This window comes from Cervus canadensis, chromosome 5, assembly GCF_019320065.1.
Source record: "Cervus canadensis isolate Bull #8, Minnesota chromosome 5, ASM1932006v1, whole genome shotgun sequence".
Taxonomy (NCBI): Eukaryota; Metazoa; Chordata; class Mammalia; order Artiodactyla; family Cervidae; genus Cervus; species Cervus canadensis.
In genome coordinates, this window is record NC_057390.1 from 67,510,444 (window position 1) to 67,537,729 (window position 27,286).

At 48.5% G+C, this 27,286-nt stretch overlaps 1 protein-coding gene across 3 annotated transcripts in view; it reads right to left on the reverse strand.

Annotated features, from left to right (window-relative positions):
• Positions 1-27,286, reverse strand: part of PLB1 (phospholipase B1) — a 130,393-nt gene that overhangs the window by 76,080 nt on the left and 27,027 nt on the right. For all 3 annotated transcript variants that reach the window (XM_043469045.1, XM_043469044.1, XM_043469046.1), the window contains 13 exons: positions 24,148-24,209; positions 22,795-22,876; positions 21,557-21,606; positions 17,925-17,965; positions 17,307-17,350; positions 13,258-13,348; positions 12,851-12,902; positions 12,438-12,524; positions 6,603-6,665; positions 5,781-5,860; positions 4,765-4,840; positions 3,712-3,816; positions 2,617-2,673 (listed from right to left, as the gene is read on the reverse strand). In XM_043469045.1, coding sequence (XP_043324980.1) covers positions 2,617-2,673; positions 3,712-3,816; positions 4,765-4,840; positions 5,781-5,860; positions 6,603-6,665; positions 12,438-12,524; positions 12,851-12,902; positions 13,258-13,348; positions 17,307-17,350; positions 17,925-17,965; positions 21,557-21,606; positions 22,795-22,876; positions 24,148-24,209 — 890 coding nt within the window. The remainder of the gene's footprint in view (positions 1-2,616; positions 2,674-3,711; positions 3,817-4,764; positions 4,841-5,780; positions 5,861-6,602; positions 6,666-12,437; positions 12,525-12,850; positions 12,903-13,257; positions 13,349-17,306; positions 17,351-17,924; positions 17,966-21,556; positions 21,607-22,794; positions 22,877-24,147; positions 24,210-27,286) is intronic.

The following is a 27,286-nucleotide window of genomic DNA, read 5'->3' on the forward strand; positions in this document are numbered from 1 at the left end:
TCTGTTTATCTATCACCTACATCCTTCCTGCTGCCATTAATTCCCTTTACACCTGCTCTGACCCTCCATCCTCAGGATGGAAAATGACTTGCTCCATCAAAAGGACACTCGTGTGTCCCTCCATCCACCACCCCACGCTGCACACACGCGCACATACTCTGGGGACCCTGATGTGGGTCTTTGCTCTTGGTCTCCTCTCAGTGCTTTCATTGCTTGCATCTCGTGTGCATGGCTTCCCTGCCCCCAAGATGAACTGGAGTGTGGGAGGGGTAGGGGGATGACCTTAGACATGCTGTTGAGATTCCCACTCCACTGGGAGCCATTCCCCAGCCTTCTTGCTCTGCCCTGAGATTCCAACACTAGCATAGGGCTTGGCATAAGGTGGGGGTCCTTGGCCACTGGATCTGGCAACTGACCCCCACAGGTGGGTCTCGTCAAGGCTACTGTTGCATAAGAATTATCAGAAATTACCGGGGAGGCAGGAAGGGCCTGGAATTACATCCCAAACACAAATCCTCCTCTGCTTTGTGTCGGGAGCTCAACTTCCATCTGAGTGGTTCATTCGGCGGGGATGGTGCTAGGTGTGTGGGGTTTTCCTTTACCAACTCTCAGAGCTCACACCCATCCCAAGCTCAGCCAGGGGAGCAGACACTGTGTGGTTCGCCCAGCCAGCCCCACTGCTGTGTCCTGGGGTGAGGCTGAGGAGAGAAGTGATAGAATCCGGGCCCCTGTGGTCACAGCAATTCTGCTGGCACCTCTCTGCTCCCCAAGCAAGAGGGTGGCCCTCTCTCGGGCCTCTGTGGGTCTGCAAATCTGGGCATGCTGGACATAAGTGGCTTTGACAACTCTATGGTCTCAGTGGAGCCCAACACGGCAGAGACACACAGAGGTGGAGGCAGGGAGACTCGTGGTCGCCCCATGTCCTTGGGAGGATATAGGAGGGAACCCAGGGGGAAATGCTCCTGTATTTTCCAAGGCCCTCTGAGGCTGGCCAGGAGAGAAAATGGGGCCCAGAAAGACCACGTGATGCACCTCAAGAAACAACCAAAAGCACAGCTGGACCCGAACCTAGGTTTTCTGGCTCGTCACCCGGTGCCCTTTCCTGAAACCCGTTACTACCCTGATTTCTCATAAATTACCCTGGGCCTGCAGGAACTATCTGTGTGTTCTGGCAGCTGTGCTTGCTCTGGGAGTGAGACAGTGGGATAGCCTGTCATTTCACCCTAGAGGAAGAAGGGTATAGGCCTTCCTGGTGACACAATTCTCTCCTAGCGACTCAGCTCCAGGAAGCGTGAGGCCTCTTGCTGTGAAATGGCTGCTGTCTGGGGTGGGCAGCTAACTGCCCACCTAGGAAAGCCGCCTCCACCTCAAAGCCCCTAGGGCACCAACTAGGTCCCAGTCCCTGGTCTTGAATGCGAGACCTTCTATTCCCCTCTGGGCTCCTGGGGAGGAGAGAGGTTTGGCTGAGCTTAAAGCATCAGCTCTCCTCCCCCAGAGAGAGGGTGGGGGACGGCAGCCTGTGCAGGGTGGGTCAGGCTCCTTTCCTCGGCCCTTCACAGGAGATCAGCAGCAAAGTGGATTTCCGGGGGAATATCTTGCCCAGGGGTCAGGCCCACTAACAAGCGTCCTCATCCAAAGAAATCAAATGCCTCTTCTGAAAGCTGGTGTGACTCCACGGACCTGGGCTGCCTGGGCCAGCCCTGCCCTCCCTGTCTCATCGGCTACCACATACCCAACTGCAGCTGCTCATGGACTCAGCACAGCACCCCAGTTGAGGAGACGGAGAGAAAAAATTTTCTAATTCAAGAAAGAAGAAAACCAAGTTTCTGTCTTGGGAATTCTAAAAATAAGACAGCTTGGATGGGGGAAAAAGTAAATGGCAAAATCAGGTCTCTGTCTGGTGTCCTGGAGAGGCTCAGAGTCTTGACAGAACATGCCATCCACTGATGAATCCCAGACAGCCCAGGGGGAAACTTCAGAGTCTGGGGAAAGCCTGTCCCAGTCAGAGGAGGAAGGGTCACTGTGGTGAGTAATAGCCGTGGGCCGGGAGGGAGGGAGCCACACGCTCACCACGTGTCGGCTCAGGGGTTTTGCAGAAAGGGAGCTGAGACCCTAGGTTCACACAGCCTGTGAAAGTTTTGAACCCAGGTCTTTATCACTTTAGAGTCTACGCTCACCCCAGGCACCACCCTGGGCACTGGAAGTCACATGACTGCCCTTAAGTGTGAAGTGAGGGAAACCGGGACCCGTTCGCTACGTGAGCCTGATCCCTAGTGCATGACTCCCAGTGAAGCCTCCCGGACAGACGCCAGGGAAGTGTCCCTGCCTCCAGGAAGAGCAGAACTGAGGCTTTCCAGGGAGCCCTGCTCACTGTCAGGGCTACAGCCCAGCTATGGGAAGAGGAGGGGAAACTCCCAGGGGTCCCAGCTGGGTCATCACTAGGTGTGGGAGGGACCCCTGGTGGCCCAGAATCACCATCATCCTGGAGTCCTCCTTGTTTCTGCAGCCCCTCCGGCAGCAAGTGGGCAGGCTGGGTGCGACGGCAGAGTCCTGCCCCTCCTTCCACAGAACAAACCCCAGGTTATCAGTGCAGCCCCAGGACCCCCAGCCACTCACCATGCTGTTCCAGAGAGTCAAGCCGAGAGCAGTGGGATCCTGGAATGGCCGCTCCCCCTGAAAGAGAACCAGGTGAAGAAGAGAACCTGTGTGCCCCGAGGGATGGGATAGCCCTGCCACATACTCTCGAAGCTCTCCTGGCAGAGATGGGGGGCCCTGATGTGCCTCGATCCTTCATGCTTCCCCATTAAGAATGGTGGGAACTTAGAGGACTGCTGTCTGGGGTCAGGGCTGGGAGGTGAGGGCCTCGGGGGGCGGGTTACACACCTGGCTGCTACTCGTCATCGTGTGGTTGTACACACTGAACTAAACAGCAGAAGGAGCAGATGGCTCGGAAGCGATTCAGGTGTGGTCTGAGTAGGGGGGGGATGGGAACTAATATTCCTCCTCCTCCTCTTTCTAAACCATTATTTAAACATCACAGTGACTCCGGGAAACAGAAACCAAGAGCCTGGAGGGAAAACTGCCCCAGATGCTCAGTGCTAAAGCCCCAGAGGCGTCAGAGACCTTGCTGAGCTGAGCCTGCCTGGACCCACCACAGCGCTTGTGGTTGTGGGCCTCCTGGGGTGAGAGGCATTGGTCCAGTGACCTGGGTGAGGAAGCAACTCGAATCACCCTCCCTTGTAAGGATGGGTGTGGAGGAGCCTGCAGAGAGAGGAGTGTGGCGTAGTGCCTGGAAATTCCACCCTGAATAGTCACCATGGCTGAGAGATATGGAGGGCTTCCATACACCAGGCGCTGTTCTAAGTTCCTCACACGTATTTACTCATCCACCCTAAAGGAGGGACTACTAACAATGGCCCTCACATCCCAGGTGAGAAACCAAAGCACAAAGAGTTCAGACAACTTGCCCACGGTCACACAGCCAGCCCACTGCAGAGCTGGAAGCTGTCTGTGTGAAGTCCATGCTCTTTACCTCCGGGCTGCTCTGCCTCTCGGAACCCACGTCACCGGGTTAGCCAGTCCCACGGGGAGATGGGCCCCAGAGCATAAGAGAAAACTGCAGCATTTCCCCTGAGATTGCACGTCCTGGGCTGGGGCTCCTGTGGAGGAGAGGGCAGGGGTGGGAGATGGTGTGGGCCGGGCCGCACTCACTGAGGGTGGTGGCAGGGCTCTCTCGTAGAAGAAAGGCTGGAAGACGACCGCGAAGGACTCCTGCTCGTTGTACTTGCTGGAGGCCAGGAGGCGTTCCCAAGTCTCCTGAGGAAAGGAGCACTGTCAAGGCTCAGCCTGCCCCATCCTCCCGTCCTCCTGTCCTCCCAGCAAGGAGCTCCCAGCAACTCCCTCACCCCTGCCCCAGTCAGAATGACCCACCCGTGCTGGTCTGATTTGTATGCTGTTTGGAAGCTCCTCTCATCTCATATTTTGGGGCCCTGTGATTGACTAAATTGGGTTTTCATTCTCCTCTGAAGTGCTAGCATCAGGTAATAGCAGAGTTAGACCTGAAATATATTCTCTGAGAGCTCAAGAAGTATACAGCTGCCCAGCACATAGCTAGGGCCCCCACGCTCTCTTCAAGGGCTGAGTTCTGTGGAGGGATATGCTATGACCCGGTCAGAAACTGTCCCTTTCCGAGTGAGTTAAGTGCCATACAGCTTCACAGGTATAAATTTCTTCTTAGATAAAAATCATCGCGGTAACGTGTATCAGTGGGAGCTGTGCTCTGTGCTGTTTGCTGGTGGGGATGAAGGCTTCTGCCGAGCCATCCACACTGTCATGTAAGATGTGTAAGCTAGATACACGTCTTCAGGGGCTATTGTCCCTGACTATAGTCTGGGGTACAAGCCTAATCTGGGCAAACTAGCTCAGCAGCCACAGTATAAGCGGTGATGATGACCAAACGATCTCTGAGTGATCTACAAAGTTCTTCAGCATCTTTAACGGTAGGTACCACCACCACTCTCACACTTCCATCTACTCTCCTCCCACCAACCAGTACTGTAGTCCCCACTTTACATACAGGAAAATCACGTCACCACCCAGAAGTGACCCAAGAGGAGTTGCTGCCTTCTGTTCCTAACTCTTAGTCCTGACTTCAGCAGGTGGGGTCCCACCTCAGCAAGCTGGCGCCCTAATTGTTCCTGGACCTCTGTTCTCATGACCACCCTCCCCTGTGAGCCAACAGCCAGTGTCCCAGAGTGAGCCCACCTGATAAGCCCACTGGGTCACAACGCTGGACAGCCGCGAGGTCTCCCCTGAGCACGTGCAGGGCTGGGCCGTGGGGCTGCAGGTTAAAACAAGCCCGAAGTGAGTGTGGATGCAGTGCTGGGACCATCCAGGCAGCCCCTTGGGGAAAGATGGGGATGCGGGGACTGGGAGCTGCTTAGAGAGCAGGGAAGGGACAAGTTGGGGGTCTCAGAGGGTTCAGGAGAAAGAAGGAAGGAAGGAAAGAAGAAAGGGAGGACAGGAGGGACACACTGGGGAGAAAAAGGGTACATTATAGAGACACTCATCCCTGAATCTCCTGATGCACTGCCTCCCTTCCCCCTCTCCCCCAGAAGCCCACCTCCTCTCCTTCCTTCCCCTACTCTGAGCCCCTCTCCCTTCTTCCTCTTCAAATGCCCCTTTCCTCTCCTTTCCATTGCCACCACTTTCAGCCATCCCTGTCCTGACTTTATCCACATGAACTTCTTTTCTGGGTTCGGTTCAGTCGCTCAGTCGTGTCTGACTCTCTGCGACTCCATGGACTGCAGCACTGTCCATCACCAAGGACATCACCAAGGATATCTTTTCTGGATACAAGGCCAGAAACCTCAAGATTTGGGTTCAAAAAGTTTAAATTCTCCGAAACGTCTCAGAAATATATGGGGATCAAGTTGTGTGAAAATAAAATCCACTTAGGCTAAATTGTCTCTCCAGTGTCCTGAAGTAACACTTCTTGGCTTCTGGATGTTTTGCTCAAGCTGTTTTTTAAACTCTCAAGTCATTCTGGTGGGGGTAGGGCACCTGGCACCACATCAGTCAGAGTGAGTATTTCATCCTCTAACTCAGGCCCCTCCTGCAACCCGACTCTGCCCCCACTGGCTGTGTGATCACACACAGGTCCCCTAGCCCCTCTCCAACTCCATCCCTTGGATCAGTTAATGCACGTGAAGTGTCTCACACAGTGCCTGGCACGTGGCACCAAGCCGCAAATGCTAGTCCCCCTCCACTTCCCTTTTTACCTAAGCAGAGTCTTCTGATGCCAGTGTGAACCCCTCAGAGCCTCGGAGAGATCTACCAGGTTCACAAATGCTTTGGGGACCTAGGGGGATACAAAGGAAAAGATGAACTGTTGCAAAGTCAGCGTCACGGCTCCCTGGCCTTTCTGGAACCTTTGGTTTGAGCCTAGTTTGGGATCTGGTTGAGCACAATGGGCTCTCTTCGTTAAACAGGTAGGCCCTTTGGGAGATGGTTGGTTGGGGTTGGCTCAAGGCTTTTAGCCCTGCCCCTGTGCCATTATCCCCCATGGTGGGCAGGGCGCCTCCCCACCACAGTATGGACAGGGCAGCAAGACCTGGTGGTAATAGGACTGTAGACTCTCTTCTCCCCCCAGAGCTCCCCTGGGGTTTCTAAGACATGCAGTGCTCTCACTGGTCAGTTAGGGGAGCTTTGTGGGTTCTCAAGGCCCCTCCACGCCATCACCACCCTGGACTCAGTCAGAGCCAGTCCTCAGGAAACAGCAGGACACCAAGAGCCCAGGGAAGAACTGGCTTATATCCTTCCTCCTCTCCAGAGGTCCCTCAGAAATATCCTTTGCAAGAGTAAAGAGTTCTATATCTGATCTGTTTTTCATCAAAAGGGCAAGAAATCTGGTTCCTCCAATGCCTTCCCTTTCTCTGGGGTCTTGGTCTCCCTCCTGGAAGTCCGCTTCCCCATCCCAGTGGAGGCCATTTAAAGGAAACCAGAACCCCACCAACCCGCAGAAGGGCAGTTTCTCTTGGCTGCTGCAGGCGCCCGTGATGGGGTTCTGGGTGCCTGGGCCCACAGACCTAGGGGAGACTCACCTCCTGGTGCAGGTAGTCCAGTATCCTAGTCAGCTGGTCCATGCTGCTCGTCACATGTCTTTGCTGTGGAAGGAGAAATGTGCTAAGTGTGGGTGGGGATGAGGGATATGGGCAAAGATGCCCAGGCTCACGCCGGCCTGTCTCTTCCTTTCCCCAGCCACTCCCACCCTCCTCGATGGACCTGATAGTGACAAAGGCCCTGTCTAGATCCCAGTTTCCCACAGACCATTCTCTGACTTCCCCAACCCATCACCCATCAACAAAAAAGTAAACTTCCTCAAATGAGAAGTTTCATGTCAGGGAAGAGCAAACCCAAGATCAAGGCAATTATAAAGCTGACATGTGGGACAGACCAGACTTACTCCCAAAGGCTGATGGAATCACTTTGACCTGAAGAAAATCAGGTCCATTTAAGAACTCGGAAGGTACTCCAAACTTCTCCATGGCACTCTTAGCAGACCTCTCGCTGCCACATCCGCCCCAAGAAAAGGAGTCCTGTCATTGACTATTCAAAGACACCTCCTACCCACCCAATTCCTCTCATGTAATGAAAATAAACAAATGAGAGCACCTCAAAACAAAACAAAACAAAACAGCCCCGGTTTACAGTTCTCAGTGTAAAAACAAAATAAAAGTAAACTTTTCAACAAGAAAAACTCCTCAGCTGCCTGCAAGCCTGATGTCCCCCCGAGGCAACGTGGCTCAGAGGAAGACAAAGCACACTCACAGGCACTGACTCTGGAGACAGCTGTCAATCACTCGGGCTGGGGCTGCGTGGAGGGCAGTCTCCCCACTCCTGTGTCTCTGCTTCCACTTGAGGCTATCCCCTGGAAGCCACTCCTGCCCATGCTGCTGCCACAGCCAGCAGTAAAGCCTCCTGTCTCATTTTTTCTTTTCTTGAGCATGACATTCAGCATCACACTTTCCCTTCTAAAGAGGCATGGGAAGTCTGTCGAGAAAGGGCCTCGCTGTCCCTCTGGACCATACTCAGGGCATCCCTCTTCCCTCCGGGAGTCCCTGCACGGTTCTTCTTGGACTGCAAACCCTGCTTTAGAAAATTCTTGGTCAAGGTGCCTATTCATTGCTGCAGAGTGAGCTGGGGCCCACCCAGGCTTTCCAAGTGCTGAATGGTTTGCCCTTGGGGCACCAACTGTCCCTGTTCTTTAGTGGAAAACATGATACTCTTATAAAATGTGCCTTGCCTATGAGGTCACATATGATAAACTCCTCCATAAGTTGAAATCAGGAAAAAGCTTATTTCTTCAAATGCACGCATGCCAAGTCACTTCAGGTGTGTCAGACTCTTTGCAACCCTAGGGACTGTAGCCCATTAGGCTCCTCTGTCTATGGGATTCTCCAAGCAAGGATACTGGATTGGATTGCCATGCCCTCCTCCAGGGGATCTTCCTGACCCAGGGACCAAGCCCCATATCTCTTATGTCTCCTGCATTGGCAGGTGGGTTCTTCACCACTAGCACCACTTGGGAAGCCCTATTTCTTCAAATGAACTTCCCTAGAATCAGAAGAATGCTCTATTATCAAACGTGTGCCTGCAACCAGACAACTTTTTCTAACAAATTATTTCCCTGGGATTCGTTCCAAGAAGTAAGATTATTCAGCCAAAAGGCACAAACACTTTTAGATTTTTTGAGTCATACTGCCAGTGTGTGCCCTCCAAAATGTTGACATCCATTTCTAAAGGCATCTGCAAGAATAAACGAGTGTATTTTTGAAACCAAGGGTTGTTATCTATTAGGTACATTAAATTATAACTTGCTTAATAAATAATGAACTGCAACCTGCCTTCACTGATCAAGCTCGCTTTAATTGTTTTTACAATAACTTGTATGTCCTCCAAGCATGACAAAGCATAAACAATGAAATGTTTGCCCAAGTTGTTTTTCAGGAATTTGGAGTCAGCTGTTCACTGGCTCGAGTTTCAACTGAACAAGAGTGGTTGAGACCTCCAATTGGGCATGTGTTGAGAGTTCCATTGGTGACCTTTTGATACCAGAAGACCCTGAATTCCACCTTCAGAACAGGCTGACACAGGGATGCAAACTGCTGTGTAAGAGCTTCTCAGATGGGGGTTCTCGGTTAGCTGTGGCCAGAGGCACCACCAGGAAGACTAGGATGTGAGGGGTGAGTCTGCGCTGCGGAAGCAAGACTGGAGGAGTGAAGGGAGGAAGCAGCCGACCCAGGCCAAGGAGACTGAGAGCCAGACCTGTGAGCCACTAGGTCCCTCAGGGGCAATGGCAGTGGAGGTAGGATTTATTCTAGGTGCCAAAGCCTTGGTGGTCTTTGTGCAAAACAAAAATCAAGATAGAAGAAAAAATGCAACGAACTGGGAATTTAAGTGAATGCTAGTAAACATTGCTACAGCTAGCTCACTTTACAGAGATTAAGTCACTGGTGTATAGCCATTCAGAAATCAGAGGTGAGGCATGATTACTTTTGTCATATGTTTACAGTCAATTAAAAGTGTGAGGTTCTAAGTGTGAATAAACTTAATCCATAAGTATCAACATGACTAGATCTTGAGGGAATTTCACATACTGACAAAAAAAATCATTAGGTTTGATAACAGTGTTGGGAAGGTTGTAGAGAATGGGTGCACTCAGACATTGGTGAGAATATATGATATTTTGATTTATAATACAGAGTATATATTTGGTCTTTGTCCCTTTTTATGGCACAGAGTTTATAAACCATTGGAATTTCCTAAGTGATGAGAGCATAAAAGTGTGTTTTGCTATGCTAATGAGGTGACTTTTGGACTACACCTAAGGACAGGGACTGGTTGCCAGGAGAATCAACCCTGTGGCTAGAGAGTTGGAACTTAAGTTTCCTCCCCCACCCCACCCTCTACCTGGGGCTGAAAGTTGAATCAATTGCCATTGGTCAATGACTTAGTCAATCATTGTATTATATAATGAAGCTTCCATAAAAGCCCAAAAGGATAGGTTCAGAGAGCTTCCCAGTTGGTGACCACTGGATGTGCTCAGAGAGTGGCCCGCCTGGAGAGGGCATGGAGGGTCCTGGCTCTTTCCCCATACCTTGCCTGGGTATCTCTTCCATCTGGCTGATCCTGAGTTATGTCCTTTTATAATAAACCAATAACCTAATAAGTAAAATGTTTCCCTGGGTTCTGTGAGCCACTCAAGGAAACTAACTGAACTCAAGGAGGGGCTTGTTGGAATCTCCAATCTATAGCCAGTTGGGCAGAAGCTCAGATGACACCCTGGACTTGGGACTAGCATCTGAAATGTGGGGTGGGGGGCAGTCTTGGAGGACTGGGCCCTTAGCCTGTGGGATCTGATGCTATCTCCAGGTAGAATTGAGTTGAATTGTAGGACATCCAGCTGGTATCTGAGAACTGCTTAGTGGTATGGAAAAGTCCCTTACATGTTGGGATTGGTCCCAGGATATTAGACTATAAATGGATTTAGCTCCTTTGGAGGGCAATTAGGTAGTCCTTCAAGATTTAAAGTGTATGTATCTGATGACCAGCAATTCTCTGTTTAAGAATCTACTCAAGGCACTTCTCTTCAAACTGCCTTGATCATGACCCATGGTGTGAGGTATATTTCACATCACAACCCAGTACATACAGATCGATATACAAATGAAACAAAAATAATCACAAGCCAACACTGACCTTTCTACGTGCAATAAACTCTAGTATTTTATAGCTGATTCTATTCTATTTTCAATAATTTTTGGTTATAATCTTGTAAACTGATTTTTGACCTGCTAATATACTTCAATCTACAATTTGAAATATAATTACACTATAATTGAATACAATGAAATATAATCACTGTATTTAGAAAAACACTATGTTCAAGTAAATGAACAAGATTGTTTACAATAGTGAAAAACTAGAAACACCTAAATGGTCACCAATATAGAAACAGCAAAATAAAATCTGGTAACTATACACTATGGGATATTATTTAGCAATTAAAGGAATAAATCTAATCTGTAAGTATCAACATGACTACATCTCAAAAATATTTAGTGAAAAAAATTGTTCAATAGTACATACAATATAACAGTATTTATGTTAAACTTCTCTCATATACATACACATAAAGGAATACTAGGAATTACAAATGTGCAAAAATATTTAGGAGAAAAAAGTGAGAGGATCAGAGGTGTTGGCTAAAGAATATTTTAGCTTTAACTGTAATGTTTCATTTTTAAAAGGAGAAAGCATCTGTGTACTGCTTGTGTAGTCATAAATTAACAAAAGTAAATAATATATAAATGGACACATGCACACAGGAATGTGTCATATACATATTTAAGAATCAATGTAATGTATTGAAGGAATAAATACATGAAAGAATGCAAGAATTCACACAGCAATGCTTGAACCCAAGATAAAATGTATGGAAGAAATCATGAATGAGAATGAGTGCCAATGAATACATTCAAATATTAAAAAAGTCAAATGCTAGCATGAAAAACTCATCATAAATACCATAATATGTGCCTGCATGCAAGAAGCAAGAATGAAGCTTTGCATGAACAGATAACTGATGGATGGATAAATGGATGCATGAGTGGATATACAGAGGAATACAGCAATGCCTAAACGCTTGTTTGAGCATTCAATGTGTGAATGTGTAAATTCATGAGTACATGCTGGTTTGTGTAATGGCTAAAGTGAAGGGGGTGGTGCCAAGAATTAACAGATAATGTAAATTTCACTTGCCATGGGAGAAAACAGCAGAGAAGTAGAACAAGCTTCAAGATCTACATGTCCAACATCACTAAAGGAAGTGGAGTTTTGATGGTAGGCCGGGATTCATGGGGCATTTGGAGGAAGGCAAGAGTGTGTTTGGGAGAGGGGCACAGAAAATAAGAGGACAGCACCTTAAGAAACTTCACCCTTGATTGTGCTATTGCCTGGTGGAGGCCCTGGAAGGTGGCTGAAAGGACAGTGGGCAAGTAATTGAACTGTCATAAGAGGTGGGGCCATCTTGGAGGCAAGCAGGCTCCTGAAGAATCATCCGTGTGCCATTTATGTTACCATAGCCTAAGCCACCCTCTCACCTTCAACTGATCCTAACCTAGACACTCTTCAATAAAGACATAAGTCACAGTCAGTTACCTACATAAAATATTTTAAAAGTCACATATTTCATATCCCATTCCTGGGAATGCCAAAGAGCCTTGATGATATAGTCAACCTATATGAACAACTCGACAACTTTCCTTCCTTTAAAACTGGAGTTCACAGTGTACTAGTTAAGAGGCAATGCCAAAAGTATAAATCCTGCTTTAACTCCTGATGTCAGCATTTAAATGAAATTGGAGCTACAAGAGGCAAAATGATCTTTTATCAGAAAGTGAATTTTCCTCAGTTGTAGAATGATCATTGGCTCAGTTTATCTATATCATGGTTTCCTTTTCCTGATAGGATGGTAAGTTAAAAATTCCCCCATAGCTCAGTGGTAAAGAATCCTCTTGCAGTGCAGGAGATGTGGTTTTGATCCCTGGATTGGAAAGATTCCCCGGAGGAGGGCATGGCAACCACTCCAGTATTCTTGCCTGGAGAATCCCCATGGACAGAGGAGCCTGGCAGCCACAGTCTATGAAGTCGCAAAGAGTCGGACACGACTGAGTGACTAAGCATGCATATGTGCATGTCCCTCGATATAGTTCCTTGACCCTTAGATATCTGTCTGTCTGTCTACCTGCCTGCCCTAACTTGGAAATATGTGTCATCAGGCCCAGCCTGCCAGGTGTAGATCAGTCAGGTTTAGTTCACTCACTCGGCACCCACCCCAGCATCTGCAATCCCTCTGCCTCCCGCCTGTGGTTTACCTGTTGGGTGGAAGAACACAGGTGACACTGACTAGCATTACTGAAGAACACATTGATGAGCTTCCAATCATTCTGAAAGTCAAGTTGCTGTAAAAAAAAAAAAAAAGAAAGAAAGGACGATAGCATGAAAAAGATATGGCAGGGAAACCTGGTGCCTAAAGACCTTCTTTCTTTGCAGGTATTTAGTTCATCTGCCAACTTTGGCAGGACCATACTAGGGATATGAGAAGAGGCCCTGTGTTCTACTGGCCTCCAGAGGATACCAGGGGCAGAGGTGTTCTTGAAGGGCCCAGGCCACACCAGTTGCCAAGCTCAGGGCATGATGGCTTAAGGGCCTCAGCTGCACGGTGTCTTTGGTCTGATGGCCTCCCAGCAGACAGAACAGCCCCCAGCAGAGTCGGATGGATTCTTACCTGGTTCTCTTTCATGTTCCTCACCAGGTCTTTTGCCTGAATCCACAAGTCTCTGCAGAGGGAAGGGAGCCAAGAGAAAAGTCAGTTAAATACAACTTTGTCAGGGGCTGAAAGCTTGCCGCTTCCCCAGCCTATGCACAAGGCTCTGAGCAGGAGGCTGCACTGCACCCCTCCTGAGTCCTAGAAGGCAGACATTGACCTGATTTTTTTTATTAGGCCCATCAACAGACTAAAGTCAGCACGGGAGACACATTTTGGCTTTGACTTAACACAGATCTCTCTTTTAAAACCTCTTTGACTCTTCCAGCACCACTATCCTCCCCCCACCAAACCCATCAAATCCTCCCATCTGGATGCCCAGGACAACAGGATGCCCAGCCCTGCCAAGAGCCAGAAAAAGAGCTTACTCAGTAGCATCATGGCGTACCACTCCCGTCCCAAGGGCACATATGGGCTTCAGAACAGATGGGCTGAAGTGTCTGATAACCTCTGAAAGGACTAAAGAGAGAGCTGGGTGAGGCTGTGGTCCCGGCAGCCAGTGGTCACCTGTAAAGACTGACCCACTCTGGGGTGAGGGGCCAGGGTCACTGCCCCTGTCCCAAAGCATGACCTGCCTTGGGCTGTGAGGTCCACCTTGTAGCAGGCCCTTAGAAGTGAACGGAGTTGAGAAAAAGGAGCATCCATCAGGTGCTAGGCCAGCCAAGTGCCAAGCCCTGAGGTGTGTGTGTAAAGAGGAGCCAAGGCTGGGGGAGGCTACACCAGCTGCCTGAGGTGGCTGGGATCTGAGCCTGAGCACTCAGATCCCACAGTTCTTCACTGTCCTGTGCTGCGTACTCGTTAGGCAAAGTGTGCTGGGACGGGGGACCCGGCAGGCTGCCTCCCTGCCCTCCCTCCTCCTGAGAGTGACAGCAGAACAGGAAGGCTCCAGGGAGCACACGGAAGACGCGTCCCAGAGCTGACAGCCGGAGGACCGCTAAAAATAGTGCTGTCAGGAGCAGTTAGGCTGTGTCTGCTCCCGAGAGCGGAGACGGCAGACGGGCAGAGTGCCATGGCAGCGAAGTGGTGCCCCCTCCCCGGCCCCTCTTTCTACTGTCCCCATCCACAAGTGCCTGGGGCTTTCTGGAGCAGAATCCAAAAGACAGCTTGAGAGGGGCTGCTGTTGAAGGAAGCTGACACTGTGCAGGTAGCAGGGAGAGAAGGGGCAGGAGAGCGGGAGTCGCCCACTGGGCTTTGTCCGCTTGGGCAGCCCCCTCAGTCACCTGGGGCCACAACATCTTCATCCTCAACCCAAACTCAGGAGCCTCCTTTATGGCGCCCTGACCAACCCGTGGACGGAGCCCATCCCCCAGGCGTGGTGGGAACCCAGAGCTGACAGGGACAGTGTGGGCATGTGGGTGTGTCTGTGTGAGAGTGCGCACGTGTGAGTGGGTGGGCGATGGGGCACTTTCTCTTCCTCACATCAGGGGGTCTGCGAGGAAGAATGACAGAACAGCCTGGTGTGACATTTTTGAAAGTGAAAGGCTCTCCAAGTTAGTGAGGGAATGAAAGTCGCTCAATCATGTCTGACTCTCTGCGACCCCATAGACTATACAGGCCATGGAATTCTTTAGGCCAGAATCCTGGAGTGGGTAGCCATTCCCTTCTCCAGGGGATCTTCCCAACCCAGGGATCGAACCCAGGTCTCCTGCATTGCAGGTGGATTCTTTACCAGCTGAGCCACCAAGGAAGATCAAATTAAGGGCATTTGTAAAGCACTGCTTCTTTGTGACCAAACATGACCCTCGATCTTTTCACATAAATCTGCCCATTATTTTGTTCGAGGGCTGCTGTGTACCTGCTCTGTCCTCGTTAGCTCTCTCTGGAGTCAGAACAAAGGACGCAGGCTGTGGGGCTGGGCCACCTGGGTTCCTAGGGACTCTGCCACATATTGACCGTGTAACTGTGAAGGTCTGTTTACCTTCCTGAGACTCAGTTTTCCCATCTGTACAATGGCACAATGTCTGTGATGGGTGAAAGGACACAGCTAGACTGGAAGGGCTCTAAGGTTTTGGGGTTGGAGGACAGATGGGCTGAGCTCGGGCCTGGATGCCTTTGTAGCACTTTCTCCTGGAAGACCAGTTGCTCCTCTGCGGGCTTGACTACCCAATATCACCCCCCTCCCTGGCCCATCCCTCTTAGGTAGACTGGCTTCACTGTCAGCTCGAGGTGAGTCCTGTCCCTAAGGGCACGCAGGTCACCCTGCCCTCACCGCCCTGCCTTCTGATGCTCCTCTGGTCAGTGGGGCTCCTGGCCACGCTGTACTTAATGGGGGGCTAGTAGGACTTGTTACCAGGTGGGTCAGGGACCCCCAAAATGGAGACAGACTGAGAAATCAGGTAAAGCCATAGCTGTGCTTATGGTTTCAGGGTCTAAACTATATCCCATCTTCTTGCTGCTACTGCTTAGTTGCTTCACTCATGTCCGACTCTGTGCAACCCCATAGACGGCAGCCCACCAGGCTCCGCCATCCCTGGGATTCTCCAGGCAAGAACACTGGAGTGGATTGCCTTCTGATGCTCCTCTGGTCAGTGGGGCTCCTGGCCACGCTGTACTTAATGGGGGGCTAGTAGGACTTGTTACCAGGTGGGTCAGGGACCCCCAAAATGGAGACAGACTGAGAAATCAGGTAAAGCCATAGCTGTGCTTATGGTTTCAGGGTCTAAACTATATCCCATCTTCTTGCTGCTACTGCTGCTGCTTAGTTGCTTCACTCATGTCCGACTCTGTGCAACCCCATAGACGGCAGCCCACCAGGCTCCGCCATCCCTGGGATTCTCCAGGCAAGAACACTGGAGTGGATTGCCATTTCCTTCTCCAATGCATGAAAGTGAAAATTGAAAGTGAAGTCGCTCAGTTGTGTCCGACTCTTCGCGACCCCATGGACTGCAGCCTACCAGGCTCCTCCGTCCTTGGGATTTTCCCACCTTCCTGCTGCTGCTGCTAAGTTGCTTCAGTCATGTCCAACTCTATGTGACCCCATAGACTCTGTGGGACCCCACCAGGCTCCCCCATCCCTGGGATTCTCTAGGCAAGAACACTGGAATAGGTTGCCATTTCCTTCTCCCATCTTCCTAGACTCCCCCAAATACACACTTCATTTCTTTTTTCCTACCAGTTAAAGGTAAACAGGGCTAAACCTAGCCTGAGCTGAGACAGTCACCAAGTCACAGGGGCACGCTTCTTCTGAACCCTTGACCCTTTGCAAGAGGACCCCCCACCACCACTTTGGCCACCAGTGTCCCCTCACCTGTCAAACAGATCCTAGAGGGTTGGACACCAGGCCTCTGCCTCCCCGGATGGATGGCAAGGGCAAATGGCAGGACCAGTGTCTTATTTATCCCTCACTTTGCAGGGAGCCTCATAATTCCCAGGTCCTTGGTGACATTCACGGGCTGAACTGACAGGGCACCAGTTACTTCACTTGTTATTATGCTCTGCTCGAGTGTCAGCTCAGGAGGGCATTTGTATTGCCACCCGAGTCTTTTCACTCTAATTATGGAGTGAAAAGTGGTATTCTTGCTCTTGGCTTGTGAACACCAGCTATAGGTGACTCTATCCACCAGGCTAACTCAGCTGGTGTCAAGGCACTCAGGGGTTTCAGGATGACTTAATCGAGTTGCAAGGCAACTCTGATATTAAGTGGGGGGAAAAAAAAAAACAACATGCTACATATAACATATTCCTAAGCATGTTCATATATAAAAGGTCAAAATGTTAATACTGATTATCTGACTCCTTGCGACTCCATGGACTGTAGATGCCAGTCTCCTCTGTCCATGGAATTCTCAAGGCAAGAATAATGGAGTAGGTTGCTATTTCCTCCTCCAGGGGATCTTCCTGACCCAGGGATCAAATCCAGATCTCCTGCAATGCAGGCAGATTCTTTACCATCTGAGCCACCAGGGAAGCCCAATGATTATCTCTAGATGGAGGGATTACAGTTAGTTTTCATTTCACTTTGCTGAAGTCAATTGATATATCTATTTTGTAAGTAAGGGAGTTACTACAAAATGAAATGAACTGATAATTGGAGCTGGGTCTTCTCCTGGGTGTGGCGGTGGGGGCAGTGAATGGTCGACAGTTTCCCAGACGAAGTGCTGTTTGGGGTCCTGGGGGAGAAGAAGCCTCGGGATGTTGGCCCAGGCACCCCTGACCCCTCTCCTACATGCCTTAACCTTAACCCCATGTCTCTTGGAGTCTTCTCACTCAGGGACCCTCGGACATCTCTCATGCCTTCCTTTCAAGGGACGTGACTCTTCACACCCTGGCTCCCTCTGTCCTCTCAGAATGCCTCCTCCTTTCCTCAGGCTCTGCCACAATGTGGCCAGTAGGGCGCATCCTCTTCTTTCACCAAAGGGCTGCTGTGTTGGGGGGACAGGGACAATCTGGATTCCGGCCATGAAAACACCGAACTCACCAGTCACCACTCCCATGCACGTTTGCGGCTCCTGCTTTTCGGTCCTGCAGACATAAAAACGTCAGCCTGAGTTTGTCGCCTACCAATGCTTGCCCTCAACTGCTGTGATCTCTTTCACAACAGGCATCAGCTCAGCATTGCTCTGATTCTGGATTTATCCTTCCTGGAGACAGAGGCACACCTCAGAGAGCAATGGAGTTGCCAAAATGGGGTGAGCAGCTCTGGACCCTCCTCCCTGCCCCTCTAGTCCAGTCTCAAGTTGGAAGGGGACACAGACTGCTACGTAGAATGAGCCTGACCCTGGTCCAACTCTGCTTGCATCCCCCAGAGCAGAGCACAGAGGCTGGAGGAAGAGAGCAAGAACCCCTCATTCAGCCCTTCCCGCTATTCCTCCCTTATTCACCCCAGGGAGCCAGGGGGATTCCCACACAGAGCACTGGATAAAGAGGCAGGCATTTGTGTTCTGGTCTCCACTCTTCTGCCTGCCCCTAAGGGAGCCTGGAACAAGCATCTCCTCCCTGGCCCTCAGGTCTCCCCGCCAATGAAGCAGGGAGACAAGAGTTGATCAACCTGGAGGCTCAGCTCAGCTCTCTTGCTCTGGCGTTCCCGAACAATTACCATTCTTGTTCCTCCAGGTCGTCCGTCCCTGAGTCTGGAGGCTGGAAAAGATACGGGGTGTGAGCAGCCCAGCCAGGGAAGGTGGCAGAGCCTGTCCTGGGGAGACTCCAGCTGCCTGCCATACACCCCCTCCCGCCAACAAAAGGGAATCCCTGGATCCAGAAAATGGCCAGACCTGCCTGCATTCATTTTCCAGGGAGGGAAGAAAGGATGTTAGATTTTCTCCAAGGTTTGCTGGCCCAAACTCAGGGAATAACAGGTGTAAAAGTTTTCTTCAGATGAGAAAACTGGGTGGGAGAGCTTAGACTTAAATGTGTCTCTGTAGAATGTTAACATCCTTCATAGAAACACAATAGGTTGTTTCATTGTGACTTTCCATACTCTAAAATAATTAGATAATCTAATACACAATCTAAAATGTGTGTGGTCTGTCTCCCTTGCCTAGAATGTAAATTCCAGGAGAGCAGCAATTTGCCTCTGTTTCGTTCTGATTATATTCCTCAGACCCAGAACAGCATCTGATGCGTCATAAGTACTCAATAAATACTCACTCAATACTATTTTTTGAATGAACACTGTAAGTGTTTTATTGTCCTTTTGGTAAAAGCTGAACCACACAGGACTAAGTTGGAGAGTTTCCCTGGTCGTAGGGCTGAGGTGAGACCATGAGAATCTTGTCTTTTGTGAGGTCCCAGGGATGTTTGGGGGCTTCCCAGATGGTGCTAGTGGTAAAGAACCAGCCTGTCAATGCAGGAGACATAAGAGACGCAGGTTCGATCCTTGGGTTGGGAAGATCCCCTGGAGGAGGAAATGGCAACCCATTCCAGTATTCTTGCCTGGAATATCCCATGGACAGAGGATCCCGGTTGGCACAGTCCATGAGGTCACACAGAGTCGGACACAACTGAGTGACTAAGCATAGAGATGCTTGGAATTGTGCCCAGAACACTGAAAATGCTCAGCACATATTAGCTGTTGTCAATAGTAGTATTTTCACAGGTTCTGACACAAATTGTCTCTCTCAAAACTCCTTAGAAGACAGTGTCTCCAGGTGTGGTGATGACAGGTGATGCTGTATCCTCACTACCTTACTCCCAGCCTGCTGTTGCTTCCCTTTAAAGGGCCTGCCTGTCCTTAAGGACCCAGCTTCAAAGACAGCCAGTCAGTCTGTAAAAATGGGCCACACCTCTGGCTCCCTCTGGGGATGGCAGGCTGACTCTCCTCTGACTGGGAGGGAGTCCTTTCTTCTTTTCAACAAGAGGGAGCTTGAAAAAGTTTTCTGAGGGAAGGTAACACATTAAAGAGAAAACCACATGCAAATACAAGTCAGGTGAAGTCCTGAGGGAGGCCTGCTTCTGGGGCTGAGGCAAAGGGGTCAGCCTGTGCCTGGCCAAAGTGGACCTGACTGACAGTAGAGGTTTTCCTCAGAAAAGCTGGATGGGGGTGCTGAGGGGAAGGAAGGGAGAGGATGAGAGGAACAAGGTAGAGAGAGTATGGGAGAGCTGAGGGAGAGGTCACAGAGGGGAAGGCTGGAACAAACCCAGCAAACTCCTCTGCCGCCATTTTGCCAACTGCTGGCCATTTTCCCCCCATGCTCTTCACTGGCTGCATGTTCTGTGGCCTGGCCCTAGAGACACATAACTGAGACACAATCCCTGGCTTCAAGGAATTTGATAGAGTGGATTATAACCTCCCTGGCATGGCAAATGTCTGTGACTCTTAGTTAAGAGGGATAAAAGGTCACAGATAGCATATTGCAGTGTAACCCTATTTAGGTCATACACATTTTCTCTCTCTCACACACACACGCTATATATTGAAGTATGTATGTGGCTGTTGAGGCAAGAGAATAGGAGATATGAGTGAGATCTTCCATTTTTTAATACTATCTACGTGTGTTTTCATTTTTTCCTTATAATAAATGTCTGTCACAAGTGTTAGTTTGAAAACAATTCTGACGACTCTGATCTTTAACATTGTGTGAGAAAGAGGAAGTCCAGAGCAATTAAACAAACAAGTGCTAGCATTGGTCACAAGTAAGTGCTAGGCCTTGGAAGCTCCAGGAACTTGGAACAAAAGCACCAGCTTTCCACCTTCCTTCCTTTTCATTTCACTATCTTCCATTATCTTTCCCTATCCTGATGTCTTTCATAAACCAGGCTGAGTTCATGAGAGCTGACTCTCAGGGCAGACAGAGGCAGGCAGCCTCCTAAGAACTGTGCTCCTGGGGCTTATCCTGAAGGTTGAGGTGCCGTCAGCTTGAGGATAATGATCGGGGGCTGGGAGACCATCATGGACTGAAAGCATCTCCCAGCACCCTGGGCTCCCAGGAGGAGAGAGGGTGAGCTGAGTGACAGCAGGAGCTGTGAGGCTGCATAATTCATGAGTCAAAGAACTCTCTCAGAGCCAGGACCAAAGAGTGGAAACCACTGATTGGTTTAACTTTAGAAACCTGGCTTGGAGTGGAGAGTTCCCTGCAGGGAATTTCCCTGCCTCAGGAAGGAGAATTCGCGAGTCCTCCAGCCAGTGTCACACACTCCTGGCTCTGCGATGTCACCATCAGCATGCAGGGACACACAGGCTCGGCAGCGGTAATGTGCTCCTCGTGACAGAAAATCTCTCTTCTCGTTATTCCCATCTCTCCTTACATCCTTCCCCCTGGGACACCTCCGCCTTCACCCTCATCCACGTGCACGCTCATACACACACACACAGTCACACATGCAGGTTTAACCCCACCATCACAAATAGCAAAGAACAAGAGTGGGAGCCCTGGCTGAAGATTTCACTGGGCCCTGATCAGTTTTTCTAACGTGAAGTCTTCACCTATGGCCGGTGCTGTGCGCAGGGTAGTGGGATGGGTTTGCAGCAAGGAGGCAGCCCGGGCCAGGGGCAGGGGCTGAGGCTGCAGGGGTGCAGAGGGCGGCGGCGACAGAGGACATGGGGAAGGAAACAAGGTAGGCAGAGATGGGAGGAAGACATGGAAGGGGAGAGGCGGCAGTGTACTGGTTCAGGTGTGAGGGGTACAGGGCAGAGCTGAGAATACCTGACTAGTGGTCCATGCAGCTGGGACTGCTAGGACTTGTGGGGCAGCAGTGCTGAGACCAGGGAGTGGGCCTGCGAGAAGCCAGGACTGACCAGGAAATCACACTGGCTCTGTTCTCCAACCCTCCTCTCTTTCTGCTTATCCCTCTCTCCTCTTTCCATCCTTCCCTTATTGCTCCCTTTCTCAGTTCCTGACCACATAAAACCATACCACTTCAAACTTATTAGCAAAGATGGGTGTATTTTTAAAAATTTGCCAAGCAGGTAAGGACATTTTTCTTCTTTATCTCATAAGTAGAAAGTTTAAGAGATTGCTTTTAAAATTCTGTGTGATCTTTGGCTTATTTATCAATAGGTTTGATTTACTCATGAGAAAGTTCAAAAGTTTCTTCATCCTAATGTAAAGAGAGTCAGGCACTCAATTTAAAACAACAACATCAACTCAGAACCCTATATTTTAGGATTTTTCCAGTTCAGAAAATATTGTCTCTCCCCAAGTGAAACATTCTTCCTGGTTACTAGGAGCTCATTCAAAGAATGCCCATCCCAAACCCCGCCTCCAACCTCCATCCCCTTGCTATACTCACATTGCCAATGGCTGCCACAAATTTAATATCAGAAGGTCTCAGAGAGTGAACTGCAAAGACAAGAACCCATGTAAGAAGATTAGATCTACATTTCTCACAGTGTGGGCCCAGGATGCCAAATGGGAGAAGCAGACCCAAGGCCCTCACCCCAAGGATGTCCCAAGGTTGGCCATGGGAGTGGGAATCTGAAGACTAAGAAGTCACTGGAAGCCCTAAACCTGCTCCAAAGAGGTTCAGTCCTCAGCTAGAGGCCACACTGCTGACTGGTCTCAGGATCTCCAAGTAGGTGTTACATGGAAGGTTACTCACGGACCACCTTTCCTTCTCATCTGGCGCTCTTTCTGCCTCTCACTTCCCTCTATCCCTTGACTCTGCATTTCTCGGCCACCATTAATAAGAGAGGAACACAGTAAAATGAAAACCATCTGGATTCAAAAGCGATCATGTCGGCTTGGAGGCTTGCCAGAGAACAGGTCTGTGAACAGCCTGTGAACACTCATAAATATCAGACACAAGTTGCAGGAAGCCTCCACGACCTACCTGGGTCACCAGCATCCTTAAAATTAAATTTCCTTAGAAACCACTGATATATTCCTTGGTCATGTTATGGGGGCATTAAGGGTAAGCCTCCTAAAGAAGCCACTTCCTAAGAAGCACATTGATTTCTTTTTCCAACCACACTTCTTACATGACAGAATAGTAAGAATAGCATGCTTAACTGGAAATCCTGATAAGCCAGTACAATGCAAACAAATAAAGCCATTAAACACAGTCCATAATGCAGCCATGTAACATGATAAAGCTGGAAAAGAGGATCAGTTCAACAGCAACATTCATAGCATCCAGGTATTAGATGAACTTAACCCATTATAGGAAAAAATATGTCTAGAGCAGCCACTGTGGCTACATTACAGGATTGGGAAGGTATGTGTGTAGCACAGATCCATCCAACCCACAGCTCCTGTGACATGGTCCACCCACCTGGAGGTGAGCTCCCAGGGGTCACTTTCACCCAGGTAAAACCACCATGGGGCCATGTTGGTTTTATCTCTTGAGCAGTGTGTTGGGCTGTGTCCCTCCATAGAAGTGACTGAGGATATCAAAAGAAGAGGGGCTGAGGACAGGGAAGAGGGAAGATGTGAATAGCCAAAGGTGCAAGTAAGTGGAGTTCAAGCCTCTGACAGCCACATCAAAGAGAAGATGCTGGCCTTCCTGGCTCATGGCTCAGGGTCACGTACCTGAGTTAGAAGGCACTGTGGATTCTGGAGAAGGCACATTCTCTGGGTTGCAAAAGAATGAAAAACTCTTCAGGCTCTGCCCCTGAAACCAAATGTCAGAAATACTAACTGCCTTATAAGGAAACGTTACAGGTCTTAAAAGCTTGATGTAGAGATGACCATGTACTTATTCTATGAGGCTCAAAATCCAGAAGCAACAATTGTCCATAGTCATGTTCTATTAACCCTTTACCCAGTTCACTTAGTAAAAGGAGACTTATGCCTGTTGAGAACGATTTTAGAGGTGGCAAGTAAGGATGCCTCAGAACAGTGGGGTGGAGAGAGAGGGAGGCAGGATAAAGAATAAAAACCAACTCTTGTGATAGTGAGAAAGTTCTGGAGATAGAAAGTGGTGATAGGTACGCAATAATGTGAATATACTCAATGTCACTGAACTGTACACTCAAAAATGATCAATTTTATATTATGTATATTTTATCACAATAAAAAGGAAATCACTAAGAAGAGACCCAATATATCTAGACTAAAAAAAAAAATTAAATCTCTTCTATATGTTATATTTTTCATATCATCTACTTTCCTTCTTTAAATTTGATTGCTTATACAAAAGTGGGTATACGGGGCATTATGTTATTTAAAGCTGGGAATTGGATAAAGTGGAAATTGGGAGACTCTTCTGTCCCCACTGGAACAGAATGTGTCCTAAGCCCAGAGGGGCTGCTGAAAGCAGGTGGGGGCGGGGGGAGGGCTGGTCCTCAAGTCCACTTGGCTGCCTCAGATGCCCATGTACATCCAGAGCAACCTCCACTTCTGTGAATCAGGTGGAGGACTTTGGGAAAGGAGATCATATGTATTCTCCCCAGAACTGAGAGCAAAAGGGGAAACATTCCAATGGGGGCAAACGTGCAGTAAATTGGTTGCACATCTGTCACAAGGAGACACAAGTTAATTTCTCATGAATTACTGATTTCAGTAAGAGATAAAGCATTTACTCTCAACTCTTATCTTGTAGATGTTCTGGGAAAACCTCACCCAAATGACTTCGGATAACTCACAGCATCTGCTTCAAGGTTCACAGAGATAACCAGGCTGTTTATAAGTCTTTCTGGGCACTTCTGGGAATCACCTGCTCAGTCTGAAGAGATTTTGAGCCCCAAATTCCTACAGTAATGCTGTAGGAGCTACAGTTATGCTGCCTCCACTCTGCCAGGTAACCTGCCTGTTCCTGGGGAAGCGGCTCACCCAGCCTATACCCTCAAGGCCTCAGGGAAGGGCCTGTCAACTTGTATCAAGACTTGGACTCACCCTTCAGAAGGGAAGTCACTACCTCTCCCATGAGGACAAAACCCTTACCTCTGGCCATAGCTGCTCTTCCAATGTGTTCTCTCCAGGGGAGGTATGGGCCTGGGTCATTCCTAAAAGAAAGCAAGAACTGTCCTGGTTATTTATCTGGAATTAACTCCCTGCTGATTCACAGCTCTAGTGCTTTTCCTCTCTGCCCTACCTATTTGCCCTGCTCATTAATGTCCCTTGTGTTAGGAAAGTCCAGGTTCCATCCCTCCAACTATCACCTTCATTGTTTGGGACCCTGTACATCCATTAATACAGCCTTTTAAGGTGGAATCCCTAGGTTGAGAAGCAAAAGTGTCATCTGGGAGGGGTTAGCAATAACCCTATATCTTGCATGGACACATTACCACAGATCACTTTGTGGGTTCCTTAGTGAAGGGCAGAACTCTAGGGGAGAGTGATGTTGGACAAATAACTGCTGTTGTTTGGGGATCCAGGACGAATCAGGGAAGGTGGAGGACATTCTGGAACAGTCTGAAGGGTGATGTGAGCTTAAGACAAGAGCTAATAGTGGCATTCCCAATAGCCATGACTGTACACAGTGGCTGGACAAGGGCTGTCTTCAGATATCTTACTGAACATGAAATGAAGAAGAAGAAAAGGCAGGTGGAGAGACTGCTAAGACACTGTTCTCATCCCAGCTTACTACGTGCCAGTCTTTTAAAACTTAGTTTTTAAAAAATTTTATGTATAATGAGAGATTCACTTTATAAGCCAATGAGTTTCCCCATCAAACCTTTAGCTTTTTAAATACACAAATAAGGGTATAGCACAGTAACAGCACTCTAAATGAAGGAATGAAAATAATCACTCGTGGTGACAGCACCCCTATAGCCAAGAGTAGTTTCATGTGCTCACACTCATGTCCACCATCAGGCTCCTGATCAGTCTCACTTTTCATTCAGTTGTAATCAGTGTGGATGCAATCTTGTATCCTACAAGCTCCTTTAATGCTGTATCTTGAGCATTCTTTTTCACACTGATATATAATCTTGATGCTTACTTCAACAGCATCAAGAAACATTTATGATACTGATATGTAATCAGAGGTCTGGCTCCCTTGCTCTCTCTGGCTTCTCTCCACCCAGTTCTCTGTCCAGGGTGCACATTCCTTGAATGGGCATGCCATGCGAGAACCCCCAGACAGCATCAGACAAGGCCGAAGGGAGGCCTAATTCGGGGAGAGGGGACTTGATTTCTTTTCCACTCCAGCCGCCTTCTGCAGTTTTTCTTCCTGAACCTGGAAAGAATTTATCTGGAGTTTCATGAGGGACAAGAGTGTATTTCCATTTCATGCCTACAGTGCAATCTGGCATTGATTTCCACGTAGGAAGTCGTAACAGAAATGTGGGTTGTATCCTGCCCCCAGATCTCAGTGACCCTTTGGAAATTCCCGGAAGAAATATTTCTGAGCAGAAAGAACCACAGGATGGGAAGGTGCTGAGATGTGGACAAACACAGAGTGCTTGAAAGGGCTGGAGCACAGGGATCATAACCGGAGGGCAAGGTAGATGAGGCTGCTCCAACAGATGGCAGCTGGGCTGTGGAGCTGTGAACACCAGGCTACTCCACAGGCAACAGGAAGCTGTGGCAGGTCTTTGAAGAGATGAGCATTAGGGTGTGTTTTAAGATGATGATCACTCTGGGAAGTAGTAGGGTAGATGAATTAGCAGGGGAGAGATTTGAGACCATTTTGGTAATATTCTTTTTAAGCCAGGATAAAAACAAGCATGGAAGTCAATATGTATACACAGTTTCTAGGTACCCAGCCCTATTCTAAGCACTTACATGAAATAATTCATTTAATCTTCACAATGACTCTGTGAGATAAATGCTATCCTCCCCACCTTACAGTTAAGAAACAGGCCCAGAAAGGGTAAGTGACATTTTAAAGGTAACACAGTGAACAAATGGTGATGGAAGGATTTGAAAACGGGGAGTCTGGCCCCATAGGCCATGCTCAGAACCAAACTAAGTGTAAGTCACAGCCTAGGATCTAGACCAGGGCTCAATCAACTTCTGGTAAAGGGCCAGATTGTCAGTCTTTTAGATTTTGCTGACTATACAGTCTCTGCCACAAACACTCAGCTCTGATTGTATTGTGAAAGCTACAATAGATAATATGTAAACAAATTAACTTTATAGAGACAAATTTGAATTTCATATAATTTTCATGTACCACGAAATATCTTTTTTTCTTAACCATTAAAAAAATGTAAAAACCTTTCTGGGTATCAACAAACTGATTTTAAAGTTTACATGGAGAGGCAAAACACCCAGAATGGCCAACAGAATATTGAAGGAGAAGAACAAAGTCAGAGGACTGACGCTGCCCAACTTCAAAAGTTACCTATATGAAGCTTTAGGGTGATATAAAGCTTTATGAAGCTATAGGGTGATATTGGCAGAACAGACAAATAGATCCATGGAACAAGAGAGAGTTCCTAGACATAGACCCACAGAGAGTCAACTGCTCTCTGATAAGAGTGCAAAGGCAACACAAGGGAGAAAAGACAGCTTTTCAACAAATGCTGGAATAACCAGAAGTTCACATGGAAAAAAAAAATCAATCTAAAAATGTAAATATCATTCTTAACTCACAGATCATACAAAAAGAGGTAAAGGCTGGATTTGGCCCATGGGCTATTGTTATGAGAACAACATGAGAACCAGTGTCTGATCTAGACACTACTAAAAAGAGGCCAAAGTGAAATGGGAAGATGACATCTCTAGTGATCAGCAATGGCCCTGAGCCCCAGGCATCCCAGGTGGGAGCCTGGATCTACCTCTAGATTACCAGGCTGCTTGCTACTGCCACAGCTCCTCACTGGGCTTTGCCAGCACCTTCACAAGTAGAAGAATACAGGTGCTAGAGAAACTCTCCCCTGATCTTTGAGAAATGTCCCACTCAGCACAACTCCTGGTCTTTCAGGCTTCGTGCCTGAGCGGGTGGGGTATAAACTGCTCTTCAAAGAAAGCTTTTGGTCTCTGCTGTAAATAGAAGTCTTCTTTAATTAAAAAAAAAATTTTTTTTTATGACCAAGGATATACCTGTACTCTATAGTTCATACATTTAAAAAAATTGAATAATGTAAGTAAAAGATCTAGCCCAGTGTCTACTTCACTTCAACAATGAAGTAAA